The 27861-nt window shown below is 39.3% G+C and overlaps 1 protein-coding gene across 1 annotated transcript; it reads right to left on the bottom strand.

Annotated features, from left to right (window-relative positions):
- Positions 1-20233: 20233 nt before the first annotated feature.
- Positions 20234-24280, bottom strand: LOC129039199 (myotubularin-related protein 5-like). The gene has a single exon (XM_054492718.2). It carries the CDS (start codon positions 21085-21087, stop codon positions 20548-20550), a length of 540 nt encoding a protein of 179 aa, XP_054348693.2. The 5' UTR covers positions 21088-24280; the 3' UTR covers positions 20234-20547.
- Positions 24281-27861: the final 3581 nt, after the last annotated feature.

Raw genomic sequence — 27861 nt, 5'->3', positions numbered from 1 at the left:
CTTTTTTGGTTCTATATGAATTTTATGATTTTTTTTTCTAATTCTATGAAGAATGATGGTGGTATTTTGATGGGAATTCTGTTGAATTTATAGACTGCTTTTGGCAGTATGGTCATTTTCACAATATTGATTCTACTCATCCATGAGCACGAGACGTGTTTCCATTTGTTTGTGTTGTCTGTGATTTCTTTCAGCAGTGTTTTGTAGTTTTCCTTGTAGAGGTGTTTCACCTCCTTGGTTAGGGATATTCCTAAGTATTTTATTTTATTTTTTTTTGCAGCTATTGTAAAAGGGGTTTTGTTCTTGATTTGATTCTCTGCTTGGTGGCTGTTGTTGTATAAGAGAGCTATTGATTTGTGTACATTAATTTTGTATCTGGAAACTTTGCTGAATTCTTTTATCAGTTCTAGGAGCTTTCTGGAGAAATATGTAGGGTTTTCTAGACAAACAATCATATAATCAGCAAACAACGACAGTATGACTTCCTCTTTACCGATTTGGATGCTTTTTATTTCTTTCTCTTGTCTGATTGCTCTGGCTAGGACTTCCAGTACTATGTCGAAGAGGAGTAGTGAGAGTGGGAATCCTTGTCTTGTTCCAGTTCTCAAAGGGAATGCTTTCAACTTTCCCCCATTCAGTATTATGTTGGCTGTGGGTTTGTCATAGATGGCTTTCATTATATTGAGGTATGTCCCTTGTATGCTGATTTTGCTGAGAGTTTTAATCATAAAGCGATGCTGGATTTTGTCAAATGCTTTTTCTGCATCTATTGAGATGATCGTGTGATTTTTGTTTTTAATTCTGTTTATGTGGTGTAACACATTTATTGACTTGCATGTGTTAAACCAGCCCTGCATCCCTGGTATGAAACCCATTTGATCGTGGCGGATTATCTTTTTGATATGTTGCTGGATTTGGTTAGCTAGTATTTTGTTGAGGATTTTAGCATCTGTATTCATCAGGGATATTGGTCTGTAGTTTTCTTTTTTGGTTATGTCCCTGGTTTTGGTATTAGTGTGATACTGGCTTCATAGAATGATTGAGGAATGGTTCTCTCTGTCTCTGTCTTGTGGAAAAGTGTCAATAGGATTGGTACCAGTTCTTCTTTGAATGTCTGGTAGAATTCTGCTGTGAATCCATCTGGTCCTGGACTTTTTTTTTATTGTTGTTGGTAATTGTTAAATTACCATTTCAATCTACTTATTGGTCTGTTCAGGGTAGCTGTTCTTCCTGATTTAAGTTAGGAGGGTTTTTTCTTTCCAGGAATTTATCCATCTCCTTACCTTTTCTAGTTTATGTGTGTAAAGGTGTTCACAGCAGCCTCAAAGAATCTTTTGTATTTCTGTGGTGCCAGTTATAATATCTCCTGCTTCATTTCTAATTGAGCTTATTTGGATTTTCTTTCTTCTTTTCCTGGTTAATCTTGCTAATGGTCTATCAATTTTATTTATCTTTTCAAAGAACCAGCTTTTTGTTTCATTTATCTTTTGTATTTTTTTTTGTTTGTTTCAATTTCATTTGGTTCTGCTCTGATCTTGGTTATTTTCTTTCTTCTGCTGGGTTTGGGTTTTGTGTGTTCTTGTTCCTCTGTTTCCTTGAGGTACAACCTTAGATTGTCTGTTTGTGCTCTTTCAGACTTTTTGATGTAGGTATTTAAGACTATGAACTTTCCTCTTAGCACCGCCTTTGCTGTATCCCAGAGGCTTTGATAAGTTGTGTCACTATTGTTGTCAGTTTGAAGAATTTTTTAATTTCCATCTTGATTTCATTTTTGACTCAATGATCATTTGGGAGCAGGTTATTTAATTTCCATGTATTTGCATGGTTTTGAAGGTTCCTTTTGGAATTGATTTCCAGTTGTATTCCACTGTGGTCTGAGAGGGTGCTTGATATAATATCAATTTTCTTAAGTATGTTGAGGCTCCTTTTGTGGCCTATTATATGATCTATCATAGAAAAAGTTCCATACTGTTGAATAGAATGTATATTCTATGGTTGTTGGGTGGAATGTTCTGTATATATCTGTTAAGTCCATTTATTCCAGAGTATAGTTTAAATCCATTGTTTCTTTGTTGACTTTCTGTACTGAAGACCTGTCTAGTGCTGTCTGTGGAGTATTGAAGTCCCCCACTATTATTGTGTTGCTGTCTATTGCATTTCTTAGGTCTATTAGTAATTGTTTTATAAATTTGGGAGCTCCAGTGTTAGGTGCATATATATTTAGGACTGTGATATTTTCCTGTTGGACAAGGCCTTATATCATTATATAATGTCCCTCTTTGTCGTTTTTAACTGCACTTGCTTTAAAATTTGCTTTGTCTGATATAAGAATAGCAACTTCTGCTCACTTTTGGTGTCCATTTGCATGGAATGTCTTTTTCCACCCCTTTATGTGAGTCCTTATGTCTTAGGTGAATCTCTTGAAGGCAGCAGATGGTTGGTGAATTCTTATCCATTCTGCAATTCTGTATCTTTTAAGTGGAGCATTTAGGCCATTTACATTCAAAATTAGTATTGAAATGTGAGGTATCATTCCATTCATCATCATATTTGTTGCCTGTATACCTTGGTTTTTTGTTTGTTTTTTTAATTGTATTTTTGTTTTATAGGACCTGTGAGATTTATGCATTAAAGAGGTTCTGTTTTGATGTTTTTCTAGGATTTGTTTCAAGATTTAGAGCTCCTTTTAGCAGTTCTTGTAGTGGTGGCTTGATGATGGTGAATTCTCTCAGCATTTGTCTGAAAAAGACTGTATCTTTCCTTCATATATGAAGCTTAGTTTTGCTGGATACAAAATTCTTGGCTGATAATTGTTTTGTTTGAGGAGGCTGAGGATACGGCCCCAATCCCTTCTAGCTTGTAGGGTTTCTGCTGAGAAATCTGCTGTTAATCTGATAGGTTTTCCTTTATAGGTTACCTGGTGCTTTTGCCTCACAGCTGTTAAGATTCTTTCCTTCATCTTAACTTTAGATAATCTGATGACAATGTGCCTAGGTGATGATCTTTTTCGATGAATTTCCCAGGTGTTCTGTGAGCTTCTTGTATTTGGATGTCTAGGTCTTTAGCAAAGCTGGGAAAGTTTTTCTGAAGTATTCCCTGAGATATGTTTTCCAAACTTTCAGACTTCTTTTCTTCCTCAGGAACACCAATTATTCTTAGGTTTGGTCATTTAACATAATCCTAGACTTCTTAGAGGCTTTGTTCATATTTTCTTATTCTTTTTTTCTTTGTCTTTGTTGGATTGGGTTACTAAAAAGACCTTGTCTTCGAGCTCTGAAGTTCTTTCTTCTGCTTGTTTGATTCTATTGCTGAGACTTTCCAGAGCATTTTGCATTTCCATAAATGTGTCCATTGTTTCCTGAAGTTTTGATTGTTTTTTATTTATGCTATCTATTTCACTGAATATTTCTCCCTTCACTTATTGTATTTTTTTTTTTTTATTTCCTTGCACTGGGCTTCGCCTCTCTCCAGCGCCTCCCTGATAAGTTTAATAACTAACTTTCTGATTCTTTTTTAGGTAAATCAAGGATTTCTTCTTGGTTTGGGCCCATTGCTGGTGAGCTAGAGTGATTTTGGGGGAGTGTTAAAGGACCTTGTTTTGTCATATTAGCAGAGTTGGTTTTCTGGTTGCTTCTTGTTTGGATAGGCTTTGTCAGAGGGAAGGTCTAGGGCTGAAGGCTGTTGTTCAGATTCTTTTGTCCCATGGGGTGTTCCCTTGATGTAGTATTCTCCCCCTTTTCCTAGGGATGTGGCTTCCTGACAGCCAAGTTGCAGTGATTGTTATCTCTCTTCTGGATCTAGTCATCCAGCAAGTCTACCAGGCTCTGGGCTGGTACTGGGGGTTGTCTACACAGAGTTCTGTGATGTGAACCATTTGTGGGTCTCTCAGCCATGGAAACCAGCACAGTATTTGGGGTATCTTTAGGGTCCTGCAGGAGCAATCTGCTTCCTTCAAAGGGTCTGTGGATTCTCTCCTTGATTACTGTAACTTTAAATGAAATCTTGAAATCAGATACTGTTAGTCTTCCAACTTTGTTCTTTTTCAAACTTGTTTCAGCTAGTGAAGGACATTTTAATTTTCCTATGAATTTTAGAGTCAGCTTATCAATTTTTACAAAAAGTCCTGCTGGGATTTTGACTGGAATTGTGTTGAACCCATAGATAAATATGAAGAGAGAATTAGTATTTTAACAATATTGAGTATTATGACCTGTGAGCATGTTATATTTTTCCATCTATTTGGGTCTTCTTTAACTTCTCTCAACAATGTTTTGTAGTTTTCAGTATATCAGTCTTAAACATCTTCAGATTTATCATGAGGTTATTTTATATTTTTATGCTATTGTAAAATGTATTGCTTTAAAAATGTCAATTTCTGATTCTTCATTGCTAGTATAAAAGGTTTTCTTAATTTACAAAACATATCTCATAATGGGAACTTCTAAAAGGTTAAATATTAGAATATTTTAAAACATCCTGCAGTGCCTAAGAACTTTTATCTACAAAGGCTTTTATCCCAATCCAAAAATGGTTGCTTGAAGCTCCACCTAGTAGGCACAGTTAGAAAGAAGGAGATGTTTGAAACACTGGTAATGTCTATTTGATTTGCCATAATTTTTGGGTGGAGTTCCATAGAGAATGTGCAACTTGCTACCACAATGACAGCAAATTCTTTACCAGGCTTTTTACCAGGTGGGAATAATAATTAATTTCATTGGAAATATCTACATTGGTGAAAATAAGGAACATATTTCATTGGGAATTAAACTCTCTTGCTGATTTTCTTAGTAGTGATTGCTCCCAGTGTTGATTTACATGATGATATGAGGCACAAGTAATTGTAAAAGTTGATTTTCAGGAGAATATTACTTGGGGACTACTGTCTTACCACCTATTATACTGGACTCTTAGTGACTGCTGGCCATTAACATCGTGAATTGTGACCTATTGAAGGTAATGCCAAACCCACCAGGCTTCTGATATGGATTCTGCATTTGTTTGACTGAGCCATAAAGAATTACTCATTGCAAAGACGTGCTGTTGAGCAACACAAGTTCTGAAGTTCATCAGCAGAAGGTGTCAAAGAGCCATTGACTGATACCTGGAATATCAAATTACGTATTACTGTACAACCAATACAGGCAAAACTACAAAGCTCATGAATTTCAAATGAAGTGGTTTGATTTAATTATATCGGTGGTGTTTTACTGAAATGAAGCATCACTTGCCATGTAAATGTAGTACTGACTGTTCCAGTGTGAACTCAGATTCTGAATATGAAAGCCGATATTCCTCTGGCTGTTAACTGCCCCTCTGAACTTTGCTCATTAGCCTATGTCAATCAGGTAGTATCACTTGGCAGCGGTACTAAACACAGGCTGGGCGTGGTGGCTCACGCCTGTAATCCCAGCACTTTGGGAGGCCGAGGTGGGCGGATCACGAGTTCAGGAGATTGAGACTATCTTGGCTAACACGATGAAACCCCCTCTCTACTAAAAATACAAAAAATTAGCTGGGCATGGTGGCGGGTGCCTATAGTCCCAGCTACTCGGGAGGCTGAGGCAGGAGAATGGCGTGAACCTGGGAGGCGGAGCTTGCAGTGAGCTGAGATCTAGCCACTGCACTCTAGCCTGGGCAACAGAGCGAGACTCCGTCTCAAAAACAAACCAAAAAAAACAAAAAAAACAAAAAAAAAAAACCAAAGCAGTACTAAACACAAAAATAAGGGCTCTGAAATCATGTGTCAATGTTAGGTAACAAGGTGCTCATTCAATAAAAAAAGATAATCTTAGCATTGTGAACTTTGAGAAAAGGCCCACGAGCTTTCATTATTCGTATTTGCTAGTAACAAATATTTACTGAGGGCTTAACATGTGCCCCAGAGGCCCTGATCTGGGGGCTGTAAACATATCCTTCTATAAGACAAGATCCTTATCCTTATGGAGTTTACATTCCAGGGAGGTAGACAGACAACAAGAACTAGCAGGTAAGAGTTATTGTGTGTGCGTTTTGTTCCAGGTACTAGCTTAAGTACTTTATAGGTCATAGCTCATTACGTTATTATAACAATGCCTTTCAAGCAAGGACTATTTTTGTCATCACCATGTTACCAATTAAGAAGTTCATGGCGCTTTCATAACTGCTCAAGGATCACACACTAGAAAGTGGCAGTTAGGATTTGAACCCAGAGCCCAAACCGTTCTGCACTATATTCCACTATATTCCACTGCCTCTCAATCTCCAGGAGATACACATATAGAATGTTGAGTAGTGATAAGTGCTCTGCAGAAAAATAAAGCAGGACAAGGAGAAGAGAGAGTAACAGAAATGCTCATCTTAGCTGGGGTTGTCAGGAAGGTATATAAGTCTGCTAGGGCTGCCATAACAGAACACCACAGAATGGGTGGCTTAAATAATTGAAAATTACCTCCTCACAGTTCTGGAGGCTGGAAGTCCAAGATCAAAATGCTGGCAGGGTTAGTTTCCCGTGAAGCCTCTTTACTTGTCTGGGAGGTGGCCACCTTCTCACTGTGTCCTCACATGGTGGAGAATGAAGTCTCTGGCATCTCTTTCTCTTCTTATAAGGATGCCAATCCTATCAGATTAGGGCCCCACCCTTATGATCTCAGTGAACCTTAATTACATCCTTAAAGGACCTGTCTCTAAATACAGTCACATTGTGAGTTAGGGCTTCAACATATCGCTTTTGAGGGGATACAACTCAGCTCATAACAGAAAGTTTCCCTGAAAAGCTGACTTTTGAATAGGCACTTGAATAACATGAGAGAAAGAATAAGCCACTACATATTTAGAGGAACAGAGTTCTAGGCAGAGGGAGTAGGCAGTACTAAGTTTCTGAAATGGGAGTATTTTTGGCCTGATAGAGGATGAAGAAAGAGGCCTGTTATGGCTGGAGCCCACTAAGGAAGAAAAAATGTGGTGGAAAATACACTTTTGAGAAACACTAATCTAGAAACTCAACAACACTTACAATAGGTTAAGGAAATATGCCCAAAGTATGATCTACAAAACTGTAACTCTACTGCATTTTATTAGACATTGCTTGGAAAATGGTTCCATTTATGGAGAGATTATACTGGGATAAGTAGGTTCTTTACTGCAAAGTTTCTTAGAGCCTTTATTTCATAAGGTGGCATTTTAAATCCCCAAGGGAGATACAATAGGCAGTATTTCCCAAACTCATTTTTGTGGGGAGAATCTCAGGAGATGAGGGGTCTGCAGGATATACTTTTGGGTAAGGGACTCTATGTAAAGAGGTTTGTCTGAACTTGAGTATTAACATACAGGTTTGGGGTTCTTAAGCAGGGAACAAGGGGATAAGGGACAAATTATTTTGATAATTTATTGTTTTGTGGGTTTTATTAGTGTTTGTTTTTGTAAATGTTGCCAGCACAGTCTGGCCCCAACAATTCAAGGAACATCAACTTTGTCTCACAGTTTATGAAATTTTCCAGTGTCAACTCATCCCACTTTGCAAAGATATTTTGTTTATAGAAAAATGAACATTGGAACAAACCCACCTGAACATGGCTTCCTTGTGATCCTATCCTATCTGGTGGCAGAACAAATTCGATATTTCCAGTCATTAGCCATAGGCTGTGACAGAAATGGTAGCTCTCTGGAAATGATACAAGGATGAGTGTTTATTCTCCAGGGTCTTCGGGGAGATGAGGGCACTTTGACACACCAAACAGTTATTTGTTGTTTGAACTAATTTGGAGTATCATATATGGAAGTTCTGGTTGATTCAGGGTTTCTTTCCCTTTACCCATTATGTTTTGGCTAATCAACATGTTTATGAAATAAGAGAGAAGAACAGAGGCTGATTTACCACGAAGCCAATGAAGTTTAAATGTCAGCAACCCTCATTTGCATGGGCCCCTCTAATTCCCCGGAAGGATGCTGGAAATATATACACATGGTCATAGGTTTTTAAAAGTTTGCAAAAGAAAGACTTATTCACTACAATTGGTTAATATTCTCTTTTCACTCCACTTCCCCTCTGTCATATTTCTTGTGCCAAGAAGTATTGTAGGCCGGGCACAGTGGCTCATGGCTGTGATCTCAGCAATTTGGGAGGCTGAGGCGGGTGGATCACCTGAGGTCAGGAGTTTGAGACCAGCCTGGCCAACATGGTGAAACTAAAAATATAAAAAAATTAGCTGGACATGATGGCAGGCTCCTGTTATCCCAGCTACTCAGGAGGCTGAGGCAGGAGAATCCCTTGAACCCAGGAAGTGGAGGTTGCAGTGAGCCGAGATCACTCCATAGCACTCCAGCCTGGGCAATAAGAGTGAAACCCTGTCTCAAAAAAAAAAAAAAAAGAGTAGCTGCCATAGAAATTTTGGGGACAGGTATATAGGGAAGATGACTTGGGACATATTTAGTTTAGGTTAGTAAAATGTTTACGTGGTTTGCAGTTATTTCCTTATATAGTTAAGCGGTAGTTAGCTGTCATGGTGTAGGAATGGCTTCCAGAAATACTCCTACCACCCACCGTGCCAACTCTCATGCAGTTGTGACTCAAAGGTGCAAGGACAAAAGGTCATATCACAATATAAACATGTCCTGTGCACTTAACTTCAGAAGATCGTGAGAAGTACAGGAGAAATAAGGTTTGAAATGAATGGAGCCAATAGTTTCTCTGGAAATTGTTTTTGTAAATGTAAAATGATAAGTAGTAGATTTGATTCTCATTGATGTCCAGTGAAAATGAAAGTTGTCCACTGCAGTGAATACAATTATAAACACAGTATGTATTTTTGTGTGAGTTGTGTGTAATACAATTGGTCAGAGCGCCTGTGTTTGAGGACAATAACTGTAGCAGTAGTACTACTACAGTGAGTGTACCTGTGTGTGGTGTTGCATGTTTTATGTGTCCAAACTATTGGATTTCACGTTAGCATGTACAATGGACCTTGTCCTCACAAAGTATGGTGGTTCTGGACAAAATAACAAGAAGAATTTCTACCTATTAGTGCAGGGGCCTGAAGAAAAAAATGTTCCAACAACAAAGCTATATGTATTTATGAAAGTTGAATGTATGCAATATAAAAGTAATTTAATAACATAGTTACATAGTTCTATACAACATAGTGGAAAGTTAAAAATAAATTTAATTCCTCTTATGAACGCCTTCATTCCAAATTAATTTTGTATGGTTTTCAAAATTATTGATTGGACCAAAATTCAAATATGATGAAAAAAATTCCTAGTGGAGGCCAAAAGCAAACATGGAAAGATTGCTAGAAGCTTCAAAATATTAAAAAAGTACTGATTTGTTAACTTGAAAACATGTATAATTTGTAATTTCTTTTTTCAGTCTAAGCAAATATTCAATTTACACAGAGTTTTGTTTTTTCAATTTTGTATTGTTCTCTCCTAAATAGGACTTCTTCCCCACAAAATGTGTAAGTTTCTGTTTTTTAATTTTTTTTATTTTTTATTTTATTATTATTATACTTTAAGTTTTAGGGTACATGTGCACAATGTGCAAGTTAGTTACATATGTATACATGTGCCATGCTGGTGTGCTGCACCCATTAACTCGTCATTTAGCATTAGGTATATCTCCTAATGCTATCCCTCCCCCCTCCCCTCACCCCACAACAGTCCCCAGAGTGTGATGTTCCCCTTCCTGTGTCCATGTGTTCTCATTGTTCAATTCCCACCTATGAGTGAGAACATGCGGTGTTTGGTTTTTCTTCCTTGCAATAGTTTACTGAGAATGATGATTTCCAGTTTCATCCATGTCCCTACAAAGGACATGAACTCATCATTTTTGATGGCTGCATAGTATTCCATGGTGTATATGTGCCACATTTTCTTAATCCAGTCTATCGTTGTTGGACATTTGGGTTGGTTCCAAGTCTTTGCTATTGTGAATAATGCCGCAATAAACATACGTGTGCATGTGTCTTTATAGCAGCATGATTTATAGTCCTTTGGGTATATACCCAGTAATGGGATGGCTGGGTCAAATGGTATTTCTATTTCTAGATCCCTGAGGAATTGCCACACTGACTTCCACAATGGTTGAACTAGTTTACAGTCCCACCAACAGTGTAAAAGTGTTCCTATTTCTCCACATCCTCTCCAGCACCTGTTGCTTCCTGATTTTTTAATGATTGCCATTCTAACTGGTGTGAGATGGTATCTCATTGTGGTTTTGATTTGCATTTCTCTGATGGCCAGTGATGATGAGCATTTTTTCATGTGTTTTTTGGCTGTATGAATGTCTTCTTTTGAGAAGTGTCTGCTCATGTCCTTCGCCCACTTTTTGATGGGGTTGTTTGTTTTTTTCTTGTAAATTTGTTTGAGTTCATGTAGATTTTGGATATTAGCCCTTTGTTAGATGAGTAGGTTGTGAAAATTTTCTCCCATTTTGTAGGTTGCCTGTTCACTCTGATGGTAGTTTCTTTTGCTGTGCAGAAGCTCTTTAGTTTAATTAGATCCCATTTGTCAATTTTGGCTTTTGTTGCCATTGCTTTAGGTGTTTTAGACATAAAGTCCTTGCCCATGCCTATGTCCTGAATGGTAATGCCTAGGTTTTCTTCTAGGGTTTTCATGGTTTTAGGTCTAACGTTTAAGTCTTTAATCCATCTTGAATTCATTTTTGTATAAGGTGTAAGGAAGGGATCCAGTTTCAGCTTTCTACATATGGCTAGCCAGTTTTCCCAGCACCATTTATTAAATAGGGAATCCTTTCCCCATTGCTTGTTTTTGTCAGGTTTGTCAAAGATCAGATAGTTGTAGATATGCGGCGTTATTTCTGAGGGCTCTGTTCTGTTCCATTGATCTATATCTCTGTTTTGGTACCAGTACCATGCTGTTTTGGTTACTGTAGCCTTGTAGTATAGTTTGAAGTCAGGTAGCGTGATGCCTCCAGCTTTGTTCTTTTGGCTTAGGATTGACTTGGTGATGTGGGCTCTTTTTTGGTTCCATACGAACTTTAAAGTAGTTTTTTCCAGTTCTTTGAAGAAAGTCATTGGTAGCTTGATGGGATGGCATTGAATCTATAAATTACCTTGGGCAGTATGGCCATTTTCACGATATTGATTCTTCCTACCCATGAGCATGGAATGTTCTTCCATTTGTTTGTGTCCTCTTTTATTTCATTGAGCAGTGGTTTGTAGTTCTCCTTGAAGAGCTCCTTCACGTCCCTTGTAAGTTGGATTCCTGAGTATTTTATTCTCTTTGAAGCAATTGTGAATGGGAGTTCACTCATGATTTGGCTCTCTGTTTGTCTGTTATTGGTGTATAAGAATACTTGTGATTTTTGTACCTTGATTTTGTATCCTGAGACTTTGCTGAAGTTGCTTATCAGCTTAAGGAGATTTTGGGCTGAGACAATGGGGTTTTCTAGATATACAATCATGTCATCTGCAAACAGGGACAATTTGACTTCCTCTTTTCCTAATTGAACACCCTTTATTTCCTTCTCCTGCCTAATTGTCCTGGCCAGAACTTCCAACACTATGTTGAATAGGAGTGGTGAGAGAGGGCATCCCTGTGTTGTGCCAGTTTTCAAAGGGAATGCTTCCAGTTTTTGCCCATTCAGTATGATATTGGCTGTAGGTTTGTCATAGATAGCTCTTATTATTTTGAGATACGTCCCATCAATACCTAATTTATTGAGAGTTTTTAGCATGAAGGGTTGTTGAATTTTGTCAAAGGCCTTTTCTTCATCTGTTGAGATAATCATGTGGTTTTTGTCTTTGGTTCTGTTTATATGCTGGATTACATTTATTGATTTGTGTGTACTGAACCAGCCTTGCATCCCAGGGATGAAGCCCACTTGATCATGGTGGATAAGCTTTTTGATGTGCTGCTGGATTTGGTTTGCCAGTATTTTATTGAGGATTTTTGCATCAATGTTCATCAAGGATATTGGTCTAAAATTCTCTTTTTTGGTTGTGTCTCTGCCCGGCTTTGGTATCAGGATGATGCTGGCCTCGTAAAATGAGTTAGGGAGGACCCTCTCTTTTTCTATTGATTGGAATAGTTTCAGAAGGAATGGTACCAGTTCCTCCTTGTACCTCTGGTAGAATTCAGCTGTGAATCCATCTGGTCCTGGACTCTTCTTGGTTGGTAAGCTATTGATTATTGCCACAATTTCAGAACCTGTTATTGGTCTGTTCAGAGATTCAACTTCTTCCTGGTTTAGTCTTGGGAGGGTGTATGTGTCGAGGAATTTATCCATTTCTTCTAGATTTTCTAGTTTATTTGCATAGAGGTGTTTGTAGTATTCTCTGATGGTAGTTTGTATTTCTGTGGGATAGGTGGTGATATCCCTTTTATCATTTTTTATTGCATCTATTTGATTCTTCTCTCTTTTCTTCTGTATTAGTCTTGCTAGCGGTCTATCAATTTTGTTGATCCTTTCAAAAAACCAGCTCCTGGATTCATTAATTTTTTGAAGGGTTTTTTATGTCTCTATCTCCTTCAGTTCTGCTCTGATTTTAGTTATTTCTTGCCTTCTGCTAGCTTTTGAATGTGTTTGCTCTTGCTTTTCTAGTTCTTTTAATTGTGATGTTAGGGTGTCAATTTTCGATCTTTCCTGCTTTCTCTTGTGGGCATTTAGTGCTATAAATTTCCCTCTACACACTGCTTTGAATGTGTCCCAGAGATTCTGGTACATTGTGTCTTTGTTCTCGTTGGTTTCAAAGAACATCTTTATTTCTGCCTTCATTTCGTTATGTACCCAGTAGTCATTCAGGAGCAGGTTGTTCAGTTTCCATGTAGTTGAGCAGTTTTGAGTGAGTTTCTTAATCCTAAGTTCTAGTTTGATTGCACTGTGGTCTGAGAGACAGTTTGTTGTAATTTGTGTTCTTTTACATTTGCTGAGGAGAGCTTTACTTCCAACTATGTTGTCAATTTTGGAATAGGTGTGATGTGGTGCTGAAAAAAATGTATATTCTGTTGATTTGGGGTGGAGAGTTCTGTAGATGTCTATTAGGTCTGCTTGGTGCAGAGCTGAGTTCAGTTCCTGGGTATCCTTGTTAACTTTCTGTCTCGTTGATCTGTCTAATGTTGACAGTGGGGTGTTAAAATCTCCCATTATTATTGTGTGGGAATCTAAGTCTCTTTGTAGGTCACTCAGAACTTGCTTTATGAATCTGGGTGCTCCTGTATTGGGTGCATATATATTTAGGATAGTTAGCTCTTCTTGTTGAATTCATCCCTTTACCATTATGTAATGGCCTTCTTTGTCTCTTTTGATCTTTGTTGGTTTAAAGTCTGTTTTATCAGAGACTAGGATTGCAACCCCTGCCTTTTTTTGTTTTCCATTTGCTTATTAGATCTTCCTCCATCCTTTTATTTTGAGCCTATGTGTGTCTCTGCACATGAGTTGGGTTTCCTGAATACAGCACACTGATGGGTCTTGACTCTTTATCCAATTTGCCAGTCTGTGTCTTTTAATTGGAGCATTTAGTCTATTTACATTTAAAGCTAATATTGTTATGTGTGAATTTGATCCTGTCATTATGATGTTAGCTGGTTATTTTGCTCGTTAGTTGATGCAGTTTCTTCCTAGCCTCGATGGTCTTTACAATTTGGCATGATTTTGCAGTGGCTGGTACCGGTTGTTCCTTTCCATGTTTAGTGCTTCCTTCAGGATCTCTTTTAGAGCAGGCCTGGTGGTGACAAAATCTCTCAGCATTTGCTTGTCTGTAAAGTATTTTATTTCTCCTTCACTTATGAAGCTTACTTTGGCTGGATATGAAATTCTGGGTTGAAAATTCTTTTCTTTAAGAATGTTGAATATTGGCCCCCACTCTCTTCTGGCTTGTAGAGTTTCTGCTGAGAGATCCGCTGTTAGTCTGATGGGCTTCCCTTTGTGGGTAACCCAACCTTTCTCTCTGGCTGCCCTTAACATTGTTGCCTTCATTTCAACTTTGGTGAATCTGACAATTATGTGTCTTGGAGTTGCTCTTCTCAAGGAGTATCTTTGTGGCATTCTCTGTATTTCCTGAATCTGAATGTTGGCCTGCCTTGCTAGATTGGGGAAGTTCTCCTGGATAATATCCTGCAGAGTGTTTTCCAACTTGGTTCCATTCTCCCCGTCACTTTCAGGTATGCCAATCAGACGCAGATTTGGTCGTTTCACATAGTCCCACATTTCTTGGAGGCTTTGTTCGTTTCTTTTTTATTCTTTTTTCTCTAAACTTCCCTTCTCGCTTCATTTCATTCATTTGATCTTCCATCACTGATACCCTTTCTTCCAATTGATCGCATCGGCTCCTGAGGCTTCTGCATTCTTCAAGTAGTTCTCGAGCCTTGGCTTTCAGCTCCATCAGCTCCTTTAAGCTCTTCTCTGTATTGGTTATTATAGTTATACGTTCTTCTAAATTTTTTTCAAAGTTTTTAACTTCTTTGCCTGTGGTTTGAATTTCCTCCTGTAGCTCAGAGTAGTTTGATCGTCTGAAGCCTTCTTCTCTCAACTCGTCAAAGTCATTCTCCGTCCAGCTTTGTTCCGTTGCTGGTGAGGAACTGCGTTCCTTTGGAGGAGGAGAGGCGCTCTGCTTTTTAGAGTTTCCAGTTTTTCTGCTCTGTTTTTTCCCCATCTTTGTGGTTTTATCTACTTTTGGTGTTTGATGATGGTGACGTACAGATGGGTTTTTGGTGTGAATGTCCTTTCTGTTTGTTAGTTTTCCTTCTAACAGACAGGATCCTCAGCTGCAGGTCTGTTGGAGTTTGCTAGAGGTCCACTCCAGACCCTATTTGCCTGGGTAACAGCAGCGGTGGCTGCAGAACAGTGGCTTTTCGTGAACCGTGAATGCTACTGTCTGATTGTTCCTCTGGAAGTTTTGTCTCAGAGGAGTACCCGGCCGTGTGAGGTGTCAGTCTGCCCCTACTGGGGGATGCTTCCCAGTTAGGCTGCTCTGGGGTCAGGGGTCAGGGACCCACTTGAGGAGGCAGTCTGCCCGTTCTCAGATCTCCAGCTGCGTGCTGGGAGAACCACTGCTCTCTTCAAAGCTTCAGACAGGGACATTTAAGTCTGCAGAGGTTACTGCTGTCTTTTTGTTTGTCTGTGCCCTGCCCCCAGAGGTGGAACCTACAGAGGCAGGCAGGCCTCCTTGAGCTGTGGTGGGCTCCACCCAGTTCAAGCTTCCCAGCTGCTTTGTTTACCTAAGCGAGCCTGGGCAATGATGGGCGCCCCTCCCCCAGCCTCGCTGCCGCCTTGCAGTTTGATCTCAGACTGCTGTGCTAGCAATCAGCGAGACCCCGTGGGCGTAGGACCCTCCGAGCCAGGTGCGGGATATAATCTCCCGGTGCGCCATTTTTTAAGCCCGTCGGAAAAGCGCAGTATTAGGGTGGGAGTGACCCGATTTTCCAGGTGCCGTCTGTCACCCCTTTCTTTGACTAGGAAAGGGAACTCCCTGACCCCTTGCGCTTCCCAAGTGAGGCAATGCCTTGCCCTGCTTCAGCTCGCGCACGGTGCACTGCACCCACTGACCTGCGCCCACTGTCTGGCACTCCCTAGTGAGATGAACCCAGTACCTCAGATGGAAATACAGAAATCACCCATCTTCTGCATCGCTCACAATGGGAGCTGTAGACCGGAGCTGTTCCTATTCGGCCATCTTGGCTGCCCTCCAATCAAAACGTGTAAGTTTCAATACCCAAAACCTGTATCTGCTGCTGAGTAAGAAATGACATTGTCCAGAAGAATAAACCCTGAGAGAAGTGACCAGCTTTGCAGCCCATTTTATGATTTCTATTCCCTCATTTGTGCTTCCTGCCATAATTTTGGTAGGTGGCTGACCTCCTCTAATTGGTCTCACTGAGTATTTGGAGGTTCTGGAAGGCAATTCTAATTCAGTAGGCCCCCACTAGAGGGGCATTTATCAAAGGTGGTCATATTCAATATTAAAAAGAGAGTAAAAGTAATGCTAGAGAATGGAATAAATCAGAGAGGAGCTTCAACTGAGCAGGAATTCAATTTAATTTAGATACTACCAATAGAGTTGGTATTTCATTTTTAATTGAAGGTCAGCCTTTTTCTACAATTTAGTATTATTCCTAAATACATGTCATAGAGGAAATAATCTAACATGATGCCATTACACAGAATTATAGCTGACCTTTGATATCTAAATCAGAAAACTTTTGTAAAAAAGAACCCATAATTTTTCTATTTCCCTTTAGGAAAAAAAATCCTTGCAACTTCTGCAATATCCAGTTAATCCTCAGTGCTCATTTAAGCCTGAGCGTTTGCAGACAACTGACTAATCAGACTAGTGGTTTGCACAAGCCCTTCTTTCTGTCAGAAGGCTGCCGTTTAGAGATTCGTGGCTACGATATAGACTATGTTCTTTCCTTAGCAGAGCGAGTTTAAAGCACAAGTCTGTATTAATCACTAGGGGTAACTTACCAGGCCATCGCTAGAATTTTTTGCCGAAGTAGTAACATCAAAATAACAGTTGTTTGTATAAAGAAACTAGGAGCTCATTTGCACAGCTACTGGAGGCAATGGGAGATTAATGTGTGTTGTCAGTTCTACAGGTTTAATTTGACTTGGGCTAAAATAGCATCAATACACATCTCCCCTTGCCATTAATTCCTCCTGAATGCTGATTAATTTACTCGTATTTCATCCTGAATACTGCCAGGCAGTAATGAGTTGTAGCCATCTGGCAGTTCTGTTTTCTCTTCCCCACTCCCCTAAAAAAGAAGCAGAGACAGGGACATTGTTTTCCTGGGCATCTCTCCAGCTGCTTAGGGTTCCTAACCTTCCTCTTGGGAATGCAGGGCAAATGTTGGTCCAGACAGTGCATTCCTGAACTGGCGTGCAGTTTTTCTGTCATTGCTGGTGAGCAAAAGCCTCCTGCATGTCAGAACTGGAGGGATGCATAACAAGGTCTGTATGTCAGAATCAATAGTTAAGCCATGTAAAAGGAGATTTGCAATGTACAGCTATTGCTACAAAGTGGCATTTTATAGATACATAATAACATGAAGTAACAGAGATAAGACTCTTTATAGACACATAAAGCAATACTGTTAATATTGTCAACTCTTCAAATAGCAGAAAACCATCTGGTCTCAATAATTACTTCCACATATAACTTTTTTCTTTTCATAACATTTTCAGAGTAGTCAGACATATTAACTCATTATGGGCAAAATAATAGTAAATAAAACTGACAAAATCAGATTCTATTTCAAGGATAATGTTTTTTTAAAAATCAACTTTATTGAGGTGTAGTTAACACACAGTAAAATGTAACCATGTCAGTTTGTATTTCAATGAATTTTCACACATTCACATACTCAGGTAATCATTACCACAATCAAGATATCGACTATTTCTATCATCCCCCAAAATTGTTCTTGTGCATCTTCACACTCTTCCCCACTCCTGACACCAGGCAAACTGATATTCTGTCGATGTAAATTAAATTGATCTTTTCTAGAATTTTATAGAAATGGAGTCTTACAGTATGTATGCTTTTGTGTCTGGCTTTTTTGTATAGCATAATTTATTCATGCCGTTGCATCTTTCAGTAATTAATTCCTCTTGATTGCTGAGTAGTGTTTTATGCCATATCATTCCATATCACTATAGATATGCTATAATTTGTTTATCTATTCACCTGTTGATGGACACTTAATTTTCAGTTTTTGGTTATCATGAATAAATTTGCAGACAATTTGTGTAGACATATATTTTCATTTCTTTTGAGTAAACGCTTAGGATTGGAATTGCTGGGTCGTATGGTAAGTGTATGTTTAAAATTATAGGAAACTGTCAAACAGCTTTCCAAAATGATTATACTATTTTGCAGTCTCACCAGCAATGTATGAAGGTGCCAGTTGCTCACCGTCCTCACCCATACTTGATATTATCATCTTCTTAAAATTTTATATATGTTAGTGAGTATGTAGTTTTATTTCATTGTGCATTTAATTTGAATTTCCATGTGTTTTAAAATATAAAATTTTATTATCTTTGAGGTATGGCAAGGGCAATGGATCAGGATGACTGCCATTAAAAAGATACTTTGAGCCAGGCACAGTGGCTCATGCCTGTAATGCCAGCACTTAGGGAGGCTGAGGCAGGCGGATCACTTGAATCAGGAGTTCGAGACCAGCCTGGCCAACATGGAGAAACCCTGTTTCTACTAAAACTACAAAAATTAGCTGGCCATGGTGGCGGGTACCTGTAATCCCAGCTACTCGGCAGGCTGAGGCAGGAAAATTGCTTGAACCCAGGAGATGGAGGTGCAGTGAGCCGAGATCATGCCACTGCACTCCAGCCTGGGTGACAGAGCGAGACTCTGTCTCAAAAAAAAAAAAAAAAAAGATAGTTTGTTGTCACGTGTGAGGTGCTTTTCATATGCAAACCAACCAATTCAGAGCCCCACCGTCAACTACATGTTTTGTAGAATTTTGGTTTAGTTAGACTGCTATCTTTGGGAATTAGCATTAGCTAGCCCTTGGAGGAACAGTCCCCTCCAAGGTCGACAAGATGTCAAAGCATCAAAACTACAGAATTAAAAAAACATGATGAATACATCTGATTACTAAAGATGTTGAGCATCTTTCCATACTCTTGCTGGTTACTCATATAACTTCTTTTGTAAAATATTCAAACCTTTGCTCATTTTTTATTGTGTTACCTTCCTATTGAGTTTTAGCTGAGTAAGTTCTTTTTTTTAAAAAAAATAATTTTTTAAAAATTTAATTAAGACAAAGTCTTGCTCTGTTGCCCAGGCTGGAGTGTAGTGGTGCAATCATGGCTCACTGCAGCCTCAACCTCCCCAGCTCAAGCAGTCCTCCCATCTCAGCCTCCCAACTACCTGGGACTATATGTGCAAGACACCACACCTGGCTAATTATTATTTTTTTATTTTTTGTAGAGACAGGGTTTCACTTTGTTGTCCAGGCTGGTCTCAAACTCCTGGACTCAAGTGATCCTCCCATCTCAGTCTCTCAAAGTGTTGGGGTTGCAGGCATGAGCATCCTCAGCCCAAATTCTTGTATCTTCTGGATATAAGTCCTTTGTAATGTATTTTTATTGCAAATAATTTCTCCCATTCTGTGGTGTGCCTTTTTATTTTGTTAACATCTTTCAAAGAGTTTAGGTTTTTAAATTTTGGTGAAGTCTTATTTATCAATTTTTTTATGCTTCATTCATTTTGTGTTTTAGGTAAGAAATTTTCTCCTACTCCAAGATCATAAAGATTTTCTCATATGTTTTTTTCTTGAAGTTTAATAGTTTTAAATATTGAATTTAGGTCTATGATCTGTTTTGTGGTAAACTTTTATATGGCCTGAGATGGCAAGGGCCAAGGTTAATTTTTCCCCCACTGACGATTGTTAAAAAGAATTTCCTTTTCTGTTTGAACTACTTGGCACTTAAATTTTATTGGCAATCAATTGACCACATATGTGTCAGTCTACATCTGAATTCTCTAGTCTCTTCCACTGATCCATAGGTCTATTCTTCTGCTACTACCATATTCTCTTTTTACTAAAGCTTTATGGTAAGTATTGAAATCAAGTAGTGTAAGTCACCCAACTTTGAATTGTTTGACGACTCTGAGTCTCTTTATTTCTCAAATAACTTAAAAATCAGATTTACAACAACAATAATAACAAAAAGCCTGCTGGGATTTTGATGGGGATTTTGTTGAATCTACAGATGAATTTGGAGAGAATAGAATTCTTAATAGCATTGAGTATTCCAATTCATAAACATGGTCTACAACTCTAGTTCTTCAGTCCTTTTTAACTTTCAGTAATCTTTTGTAGTTTTCAGAGTACAAGCTTATATACATTTTATTTAATTTATTTCTAAGTATTTCATGTTTTGGATGTTATTGTAAATAGAATTTTTTAAAAATTTCAATTTCCAGTTGATTGTTGTTAATATATAGAATACAATTAATCTTTTGTATATTGATCTTGTGTCTTGAGACCATTCTAAATTTGCTTGTTAAAGACCTTATTTTTTGTGGATTCCTTAGAGGTTTTTATGTGTCTTCTGCACAGAAAAATAATTTTCTTTCTTTCCAACATGCATACCTGTTATTTCTTTTTTTTCTTTCTTTTTTTTTTTTTTGCCTATTTGCACTGGCTAGGGCCTCCACTACAATGTTGAACAAGTAATGAGTGGGCAATTGCTCATTCCTTGGAAGTTGTTTCACCTGCTTCTTTAGTTTTCTTTCTTTTTCTTTTTTTTTTCTTGGTGTTAGTTCTCTCTTTATATAGACTCTGGTTCTAGAAACTCGCCTGCAGCCGCTAGCTGGACCAGCACACGCTGACGGGGCCCGACTATTTACAGGCCCATTGCGGGCTGTACCTTGGCCACCTCCCGGCACGGTGCTCAGCTGTGACGCCAAAATAAGTTAGGGCCGGTCGGGCGGGGCGGGGACGGGGGCTGTACACACAAGTGCTGGGGGCTCGGGGCCTCAATACTGTCGAGGGCCGGGGCTGTAAACATGGCCAGGGCGGCCCTGCCCACCCCTAGTGGTCGGTAACGACTGGAAGCAGAGCAGCCGGGCAGGGCTGGGAGGCTCAGGCGTCCGACAGGCAGCTCTGGATCCGGTCCACCCACTGCTGGGCCGAGGGCACGTCCTGGGCACTGAAGTTGTAAACACGACGCGTTGTCTTCACGTCAAAGAAGGCCTTCTCGTCCACAGTCTTAGGGGCACCCATAGTGGGCGTGCCAGGTGCCACAGCCTCCACCTCCGCCAGGCCGATGACATCCTTGCACTCTGTGTCCACACGGTGGTCATAGTAGCGCAGCTGGTGCTTGGTCTTGTCCAACACGAACCAGCGGGGCTTCCAAGGCTTCATGAAGGCCCCCTTCTTGTACAGAGTGCCCTCGTAGGACCTGTTCTCACTCTCAGCTGTCTGGAACTGGCTGTACAGGGTGCTGGTGCTGCAGCGGGCAGCCTGGCGGGAGCCGGATGCGGTTGAGCCACTACTCTGGTCGCTGTCCAGGCTGAGGCTCAGGGTGGAGCCCACAGGCCCCTCCTGCAGGTACGCACCCAGCGAGCGGCGGTGGTGGGGTGCGGTGGACACGAGGAGGGAGCTAGTTTTCAACCTATGCATGTATAGATTTGTATTTAGCAAAGACTCAAGGGGTTCTCTGTACAGATCTTTGGAATTCTTTCTCTGTTTAGTTCCCTCCTCCTGGGGACTCTGTCTCACGAATTCTAACTGCCTTGTCTTCCCCAATCACCAGTTTGAATCCTTAACACAGCCAGATTGCCAGGCTCTGTTTGGGTTCCTCCTCCGCATCTTGCAGTCTTACGGTTGTCTACTGGCAGAAGTCCTGGGCTCACCTTATTTTTTCCTGTACACCTAAGGGTCATAGTCCTCCACTGTCCAGTGGAGGAAAATAAAATTTTCTATATTTTGTCGAGTTTTTTAGCTGTTTACAGCAGGAGGGGAATTCTGGACTCTGTCACTCCTTCATAGCTAGGATTGGAAGTAGATGCCATTTAATATTTCATTATCCATTACATTATTGGATTGTTTATTATTGTTGTTGTTTTTAATTTTGAAACTTGTTATGTGACTCAGCCATTTTGTTCTAGTAGGAGAAGAAAAATTTCGACCAGTGATTCTCAGCCTGTCTCCCATTAGGCTTATTGGAGATATCCAAAAAGATACCCATGTTCAGGCTGTTCCTCAGAGGCTGGATTTAAATGACCTCTGTATTTTTTAAAAATATCATAGTTGATTATACAGTGTGTTGCCGGGGTTGAGAACTACCCATTTACTCTCGGAATGCTACAGCACTTTCCAATATGTGTTCGTGGCACCCAGCTATGACCAAAATGGATTTCTTCATTCCTGGGGATGGCCAGTCTTATCCCTTCCCAGTTGCCCTGGCAGGAATCAGCTCCCTCAGTTTACTGCCACACAAATGTCATTTCCTGGATGTGTTGTGACTGGAGAACATTGAGCTTTACAGGCTAGTCCTCCTGTGGTCTCTTTCGTCTTCAGTTCCCAGCTCAAATGTTACAAAACCCTTCTCTGTCCCTCGGGGGCCATCCTTTTTCCTTCTCACCTATTCCCATCGCATGACATGTGTATCTCTATGACAGCAATATTTGATTCAAAATATGTTTCTACCTAACATTTTAGTCCTTGAAGGGTAAGGAGAGATGTCTTTAATATCTTCTTATTTTTCCTTACTAAAATAAGAAATGAAAGTGGAGACATTAGTACGTATTCTTCCTGCAGAGCAGAATGTTTTGCACTTAATATTTATTAAATTTGAGTAGGCTACTTTGGAGCTTAATGTTTGAAAGTATACTGTGGGCAAAAATATTTCCTGTCCTATGGAAAATATATTCTGTCAAAGTATGTTTTCAAACGTTCCATAAGTCAGTTGGGTGAGGAAGGAATGCAAACCTCATGTTTCAAATGACATTATTTATAGTGGTTCTTGAACTCATTTCATGCCTCTAATCTTTTTTCACATAATTAAATTTGTCCTTTAGGGACAAGAATTTGGTTATGCCTTTCTACCTTTAGGCATTTATATTTCAGAAATAAAATTACTTGACTTTGATGAATTTTGCTATTTATACCATTTCAGCTTATAAGTCCAGAAAACTTTATTAGGTTGGATTATTTTTAAAATAAATAAATAGGATGGAAAATTAATTTCTAGAGGGATAATGTGGAAGAATGTGCAAAAGTTAATTGCTATTATTAGCATGTCACATTATGTTACCTAACACCTAGTGCATCATATATTTATTCAATCTTTTAAATATTAATACTGATATAACCATAATTCAAATGGACCTAACAGACATATAAAGAACACTCTACCCAAAAACAACAACATACACATTCATCTCAAGTGCATATGGGAATGGGACACTTTTCAGGAAAGATCATATGTTAGGTCACAATTAAGTATCATTAGAATACTTAAAGAATCTTATTGATATTTAAAATGTAGATGTAATAGAAAGTATCTTCTTTGACCACAATGGGATAAAGTTAGAAATCAATAATAGATAGAAAATTCACAATGTTTCGGAAATTAAACACCTTCTTAATCAATGGATCAAAGAAGAAATCACAAGGAATATTAGAAAATCCTTAAAGATGAATGAAAATGAAAATACAACCCACCAAAACCTATGCAACCAGTGAAAGCAGTGGCCAAAGGGAACATTAAAAAGCAAGTCAAATCAACAACCTAATTTTACAACTTAAGGAACTGGAAAAATAAGAACAAACTAAACCCAAAGACAGCAGAAGAAAGAGAATAAAAAGATTAAAGATAGACAAAATAGGTACTAGAAACAATAGAGAAAATTAATAAAAACAAAAGTTAATTCTTTGAAAAGATCAACAAAAATTTACAAAACTTTGCTAGATGGACTAATAACAAAAGAGAAGACTCAAAATACGAAAATAAGAAATAAAAATGGAGACATTACTACTGACTCTATAGAAATAAAAAAGGATTATAAGAGGGTACTATGAATAATTGAATGCCAAAAAATTGAATATCCTAGATAAAATGGGTAAATTCCTAGAAATATATAACCTACCAAGACAAAATCATGAAGAAATAGAATATCTGAATAGACCTGTAGCTAGTAAGGAGATTCAACCAGTAACTAAAAATATCCCAGAAAGCAAAAGCCTTGGACCAGATGGTTTCACTGTGATTTCTGTCAAACATTTAAGGAACTAATACCAGTCCTTCTCAAACATTTCAAAGAAGGGAAGGGGAAAGAATACTTCCTAATTCATTCTATGATGCTACCATTACCCTGATACCAAAGTGACACAAATACACTGCAAGAAAAGAAAACTACGGAACAATATCCCTTATCAACATTGATTCAAAAATCCTCAACAAAATGCGAGCAAACCAAACTCAATGTTATGTTAAAAATATTATAGACCATGACCAAAGGGTATTTATTCCTGGAATGTAACAGTGGTTCAACATACAAAAAGTAATCAATGTAATACACCACATTAACAGAATGAAAGGGAAAAAAATCACATGATTATCTCAATTGATACAGAAAAAGCATTTGACAAAATTCAACAACATTAATGATTAAAAAAAAAAACCACTCAATAAACTGGAATAGAAGGAAACTAGCTCAACATAATAAAAGCCTTATGTGGAAAGCACACAACAAACATCATATTCAGTGGTGAAAGACTGAAAGTTTTTTTCCAAAATCAGGAAGAAGGCAAGATGCCACTCTCCCCTCTTCTATTCAACATAGTGCTGAAAATCCTAGTCAGGGCAATTATACCAAAAAAAAAAAAAAAAAAAAAAAAAGAAAGAAAGAAAAGGCATCCACGTTTTAAAAGAAGAACTGAAGTGATCTCTGTTCACAGGTAATATGATCTTACATCTAGAAAACCCCAAAATTTCACCAAAATAAAAACCCTGCAATAACAAATAAATGAAGTTACCTAAGTAGCAGCATAAAAAGTTAACACACAAAATCTAGTTAACATTTTTAGGCACTAATAATGAGCAATCTGAAAACAAAATTATGAAAGCAATTCAATTGACAGTAGCACTGGAAAGAAAAAAATACTTAGGACTTAACCAAGGAGACAAAAGACTTCTTCAATGAAAACTACAAAATATTACTGAAGGAAAAATTTAAGAAAAGATAAATAAATTGAAATATATTCCACATTTATTAATTGGAAGACTTAATATTGTTAAAATGCCCATATTACCTAACACAATCTACAGATTCAATGTTATTCTTATCAAAATCCAATGATGTATCTTGCAGAAATAGAAAAACCCATCCTATAATTCATATGGAATCTGAAGGGAACCTGAGTAGCCAAAACAATCTTGAGAGAGAAAATCGAAGCTGGAAGACTCACATTTTCGGATTTTAAAACTTATGACAAAGCTACTCTAATCAAAGCAGTGTGGTGCTGGCATAAAAAAGACATGTAGATCAATGGAATATAATAGAAATTGTGCAAATATATCACCACACATGTGGTCAAATGACTTTTGACAAAGGTACCAAGACCATTCAATAGATACAGGACAGTCTTTCCAAAAAATGGTGCTGGAAAAAGCTGGATAAACACATGCAAAAGAGTGAAATTGGACCCTTTCCTAATACTGTGTACAAAAATTAACTGAAAATTGGAGAGGAGCCAAGATGGCCGAATAGGAACAGCTCCGGTCTACAGCTCCCAGCGCGAGCGACGCAGAAGACGGGTGATTTCTGCATTTCCATCTGAGGTACCGTGTTCATCTCACTAGGGAGTGCCAGACAGTGGGCGCAGGTCAGTGGGTGAGTGCACCGTGCGCCAGCCGAAGCAGGGGCGAGACATTGCCTCACTCAGGAAGTGCAAGGGGTCAGGGAGTTCCCTTTCCAGGGGTGACAGACGGCACCTGGAAAATCGGGCCACTCCCACCCGAATACTGTGCTTTTCCGACGGGCTTAGGAAACGGTGCCCCAGGAGAGTATAGCCCGCACCTGGCTCAGAGGGTCCTACGCCCACGGAGTCTCGCTGATTGCTAGCACAGCAGTCTGAGATCAAACAGCAAGTCGGCAGCGAGGCTGGGGGAGGGGCGCCCGCCATTGCCCAGGCTCGCTTAGGTAAACAAAGCAGCCTGGAAGCTTGAATTGGGTGGAGCCCACCACAGCTCAAGGAGGCCTGCCTGCCTCTGTAGGCTCCACCTCTGGGGGCAGGGCACAGACAAAAAGACAGCAGTAACCTCTGCAGACTTAAATGTTCCTGTCTGACAGCTTTGAGGAGAGCAGTGGTTCTCCCAGCACGCAGCTGGAGATCTGAGAACGGGCTGACTGCCTCCTCAAGTGGGTCCCTGACCCCTGACCCCTGAGCAGCCTAACTGGGAGGCACCCCCCAGCAGGGGCAGACTGACACCTCACACGGCCGGCCAGGTACTCCAACAGACCTGCAGCTGAGGGTCCTGTCTGTTAGAAGGAAAACTAACAGAAAGGACATCCACACCAAAAACCCATCTGTACATCACCATCATCAAAGACCCAAAGTAGATAAAACCACAAAGATGGGGAAAAAACAGAGCAGAAAAACTGGAAACTCTAAAAAGCAGAGCGCCTCTCCTCCTCCAAAGGAACGCAGTTCCTCACCAGCAACGGAACAAAGCTGGATGGAGAATGACTTTGATGAGCTGAGAGAAGAAGGCTTCAGACGATCAAATTACTCCGAGCTACGGGAGGATATTCAAACCAAAGGCAAAGAAGTTGAAAACTTTGAAAAAAATTTAGAAGAATGTATAACTAGAATAACCAATACAGAGAAGTGCTTAAAGGAGCTGATGGAGCTGAAAACCAAGGCTCGAGAACTACGTGAAGAATGCAGAAGCCTCAGGAGCCGATGCGATCAACTGGAAGAAAGGGTATCAGCCCTGGAAGACGAAACGAATGAAATGAAGCGAGAAGGGAAGTTTAGAGAAAAAAGAATAAAAAGAAACGAGCAAAGCCTCCAAGAAATGTGGGACTATTTGAAAAGACCAAATCTATGTCTGATTGGTGTACCTGAAAGTGACGGGGAGAATGGAAACAAGTTGGAAAACACTCTGCAGGATATTATCCAGGAGAACTTCCCCAATCTAGCAAGGGAGGCCAACATTCAGATCAGGAAATACAAAGAACGCCACAAAGATACTCCTCGAGAAGAGCAACTCTAAGACACATAATTGTCAGATTCACCAAAGTGGAAATGAAGGAAAAAATGTTAAGGGCAGCTAGAGAGAAAGGTCGGGTTACCATCAAAGGGAAGCCCATCAGACTAACAGTGGATCTCTCAGCAGAAACCCTACAAGCCAGAAGAGAGTGGGGGCCAATATTCAACATTCTTAAAGAAAAGAATTTTCAACCCAGAATTTCATATCCTGCCAAACTAAGCTTCATAAGTGAAGGAGAAATAAAATACTTTACAGACAAGCAAATGCTGAGAGATTTTGTCACCACCAGGCCTGCCCTAAAAGAGCTCCTGAAGGAAGTGCTAAACATGGAAAGGCACAACCGGTACCAGCCACTGCAAAATCATACCAAAATGTAAAGACCATCGAGACTAGGAAGAGACTGCATCAACTAACGAGCAAAATAACCAGCTAACATCATAATGACAGGATCAAATTCACACATAACAATATTAACTTTAAATGTAAATGGACTAAATGCTCCAATTAAAAGACACAGACTGGCAAATTGGATAAAGACTCAAGACCCATCAGTGTGCTGTATTCAGGAAACCCATCTCACGTGCAGAGACACACATAGGCTCAAAATAAAAGGATGGAGGAAGATCTACCAAGCAAATGGAAAACAAAAAAAGGCAGGGGTTGCAATCCTAGTCTCTGATAAAACGGACTTTAAACCAACAAAGATCAAAAGAGACAAAGAAGGCCATTACATAATGGTAAAGGGATCAATTCAACAAGAAGAGCTAACTATCCTAAATATATATGCACCCAATACAGGAGCACCCAGATTCATAAAGCAAGTCCTCAGTGACCTACAAAGAAACTTAGACTCCCACACATTAATAATGGGAGACTTTAACACCCCACTGTCAACATTAGACAGATCGAGACAGAAAGTCAACAAGGATACCCAGGAATTGAACTCAGCTCTGCACCAAGCAGACCTAATAGACATCTACAGAACTCTCCACCCCAAATCAACAGAATATACATTTTTTTCAGCACCACACCACACCTATTGCAAAATTGACCATATACTTGGAAGTAAAGCTTTCCTCAATAAATGTAAAAGAACAGAAATTATAACAAACTATCTCTCAGATCACAGTGCAATCAAGCTAGAACTCAGGATTAAGAATCTCACTCAAAACCGC

This window comes from Pongo pygmaeus, chromosome 5 (assembly GCF_028885625.2).
Source record: "Pongo pygmaeus isolate AG05252 chromosome 5, NHGRI_mPonPyg2-v2.0_pri, whole genome shotgun sequence".
NCBI lineage: Eukaryota > Metazoa > Chordata > Mammalia > Primates > Hominidae > Pongo > Pongo pygmaeus.
Note: the sequence above shows the minus strand (reverse complement) of the source record. Positions and strands in the feature narration are given on the sequence as shown.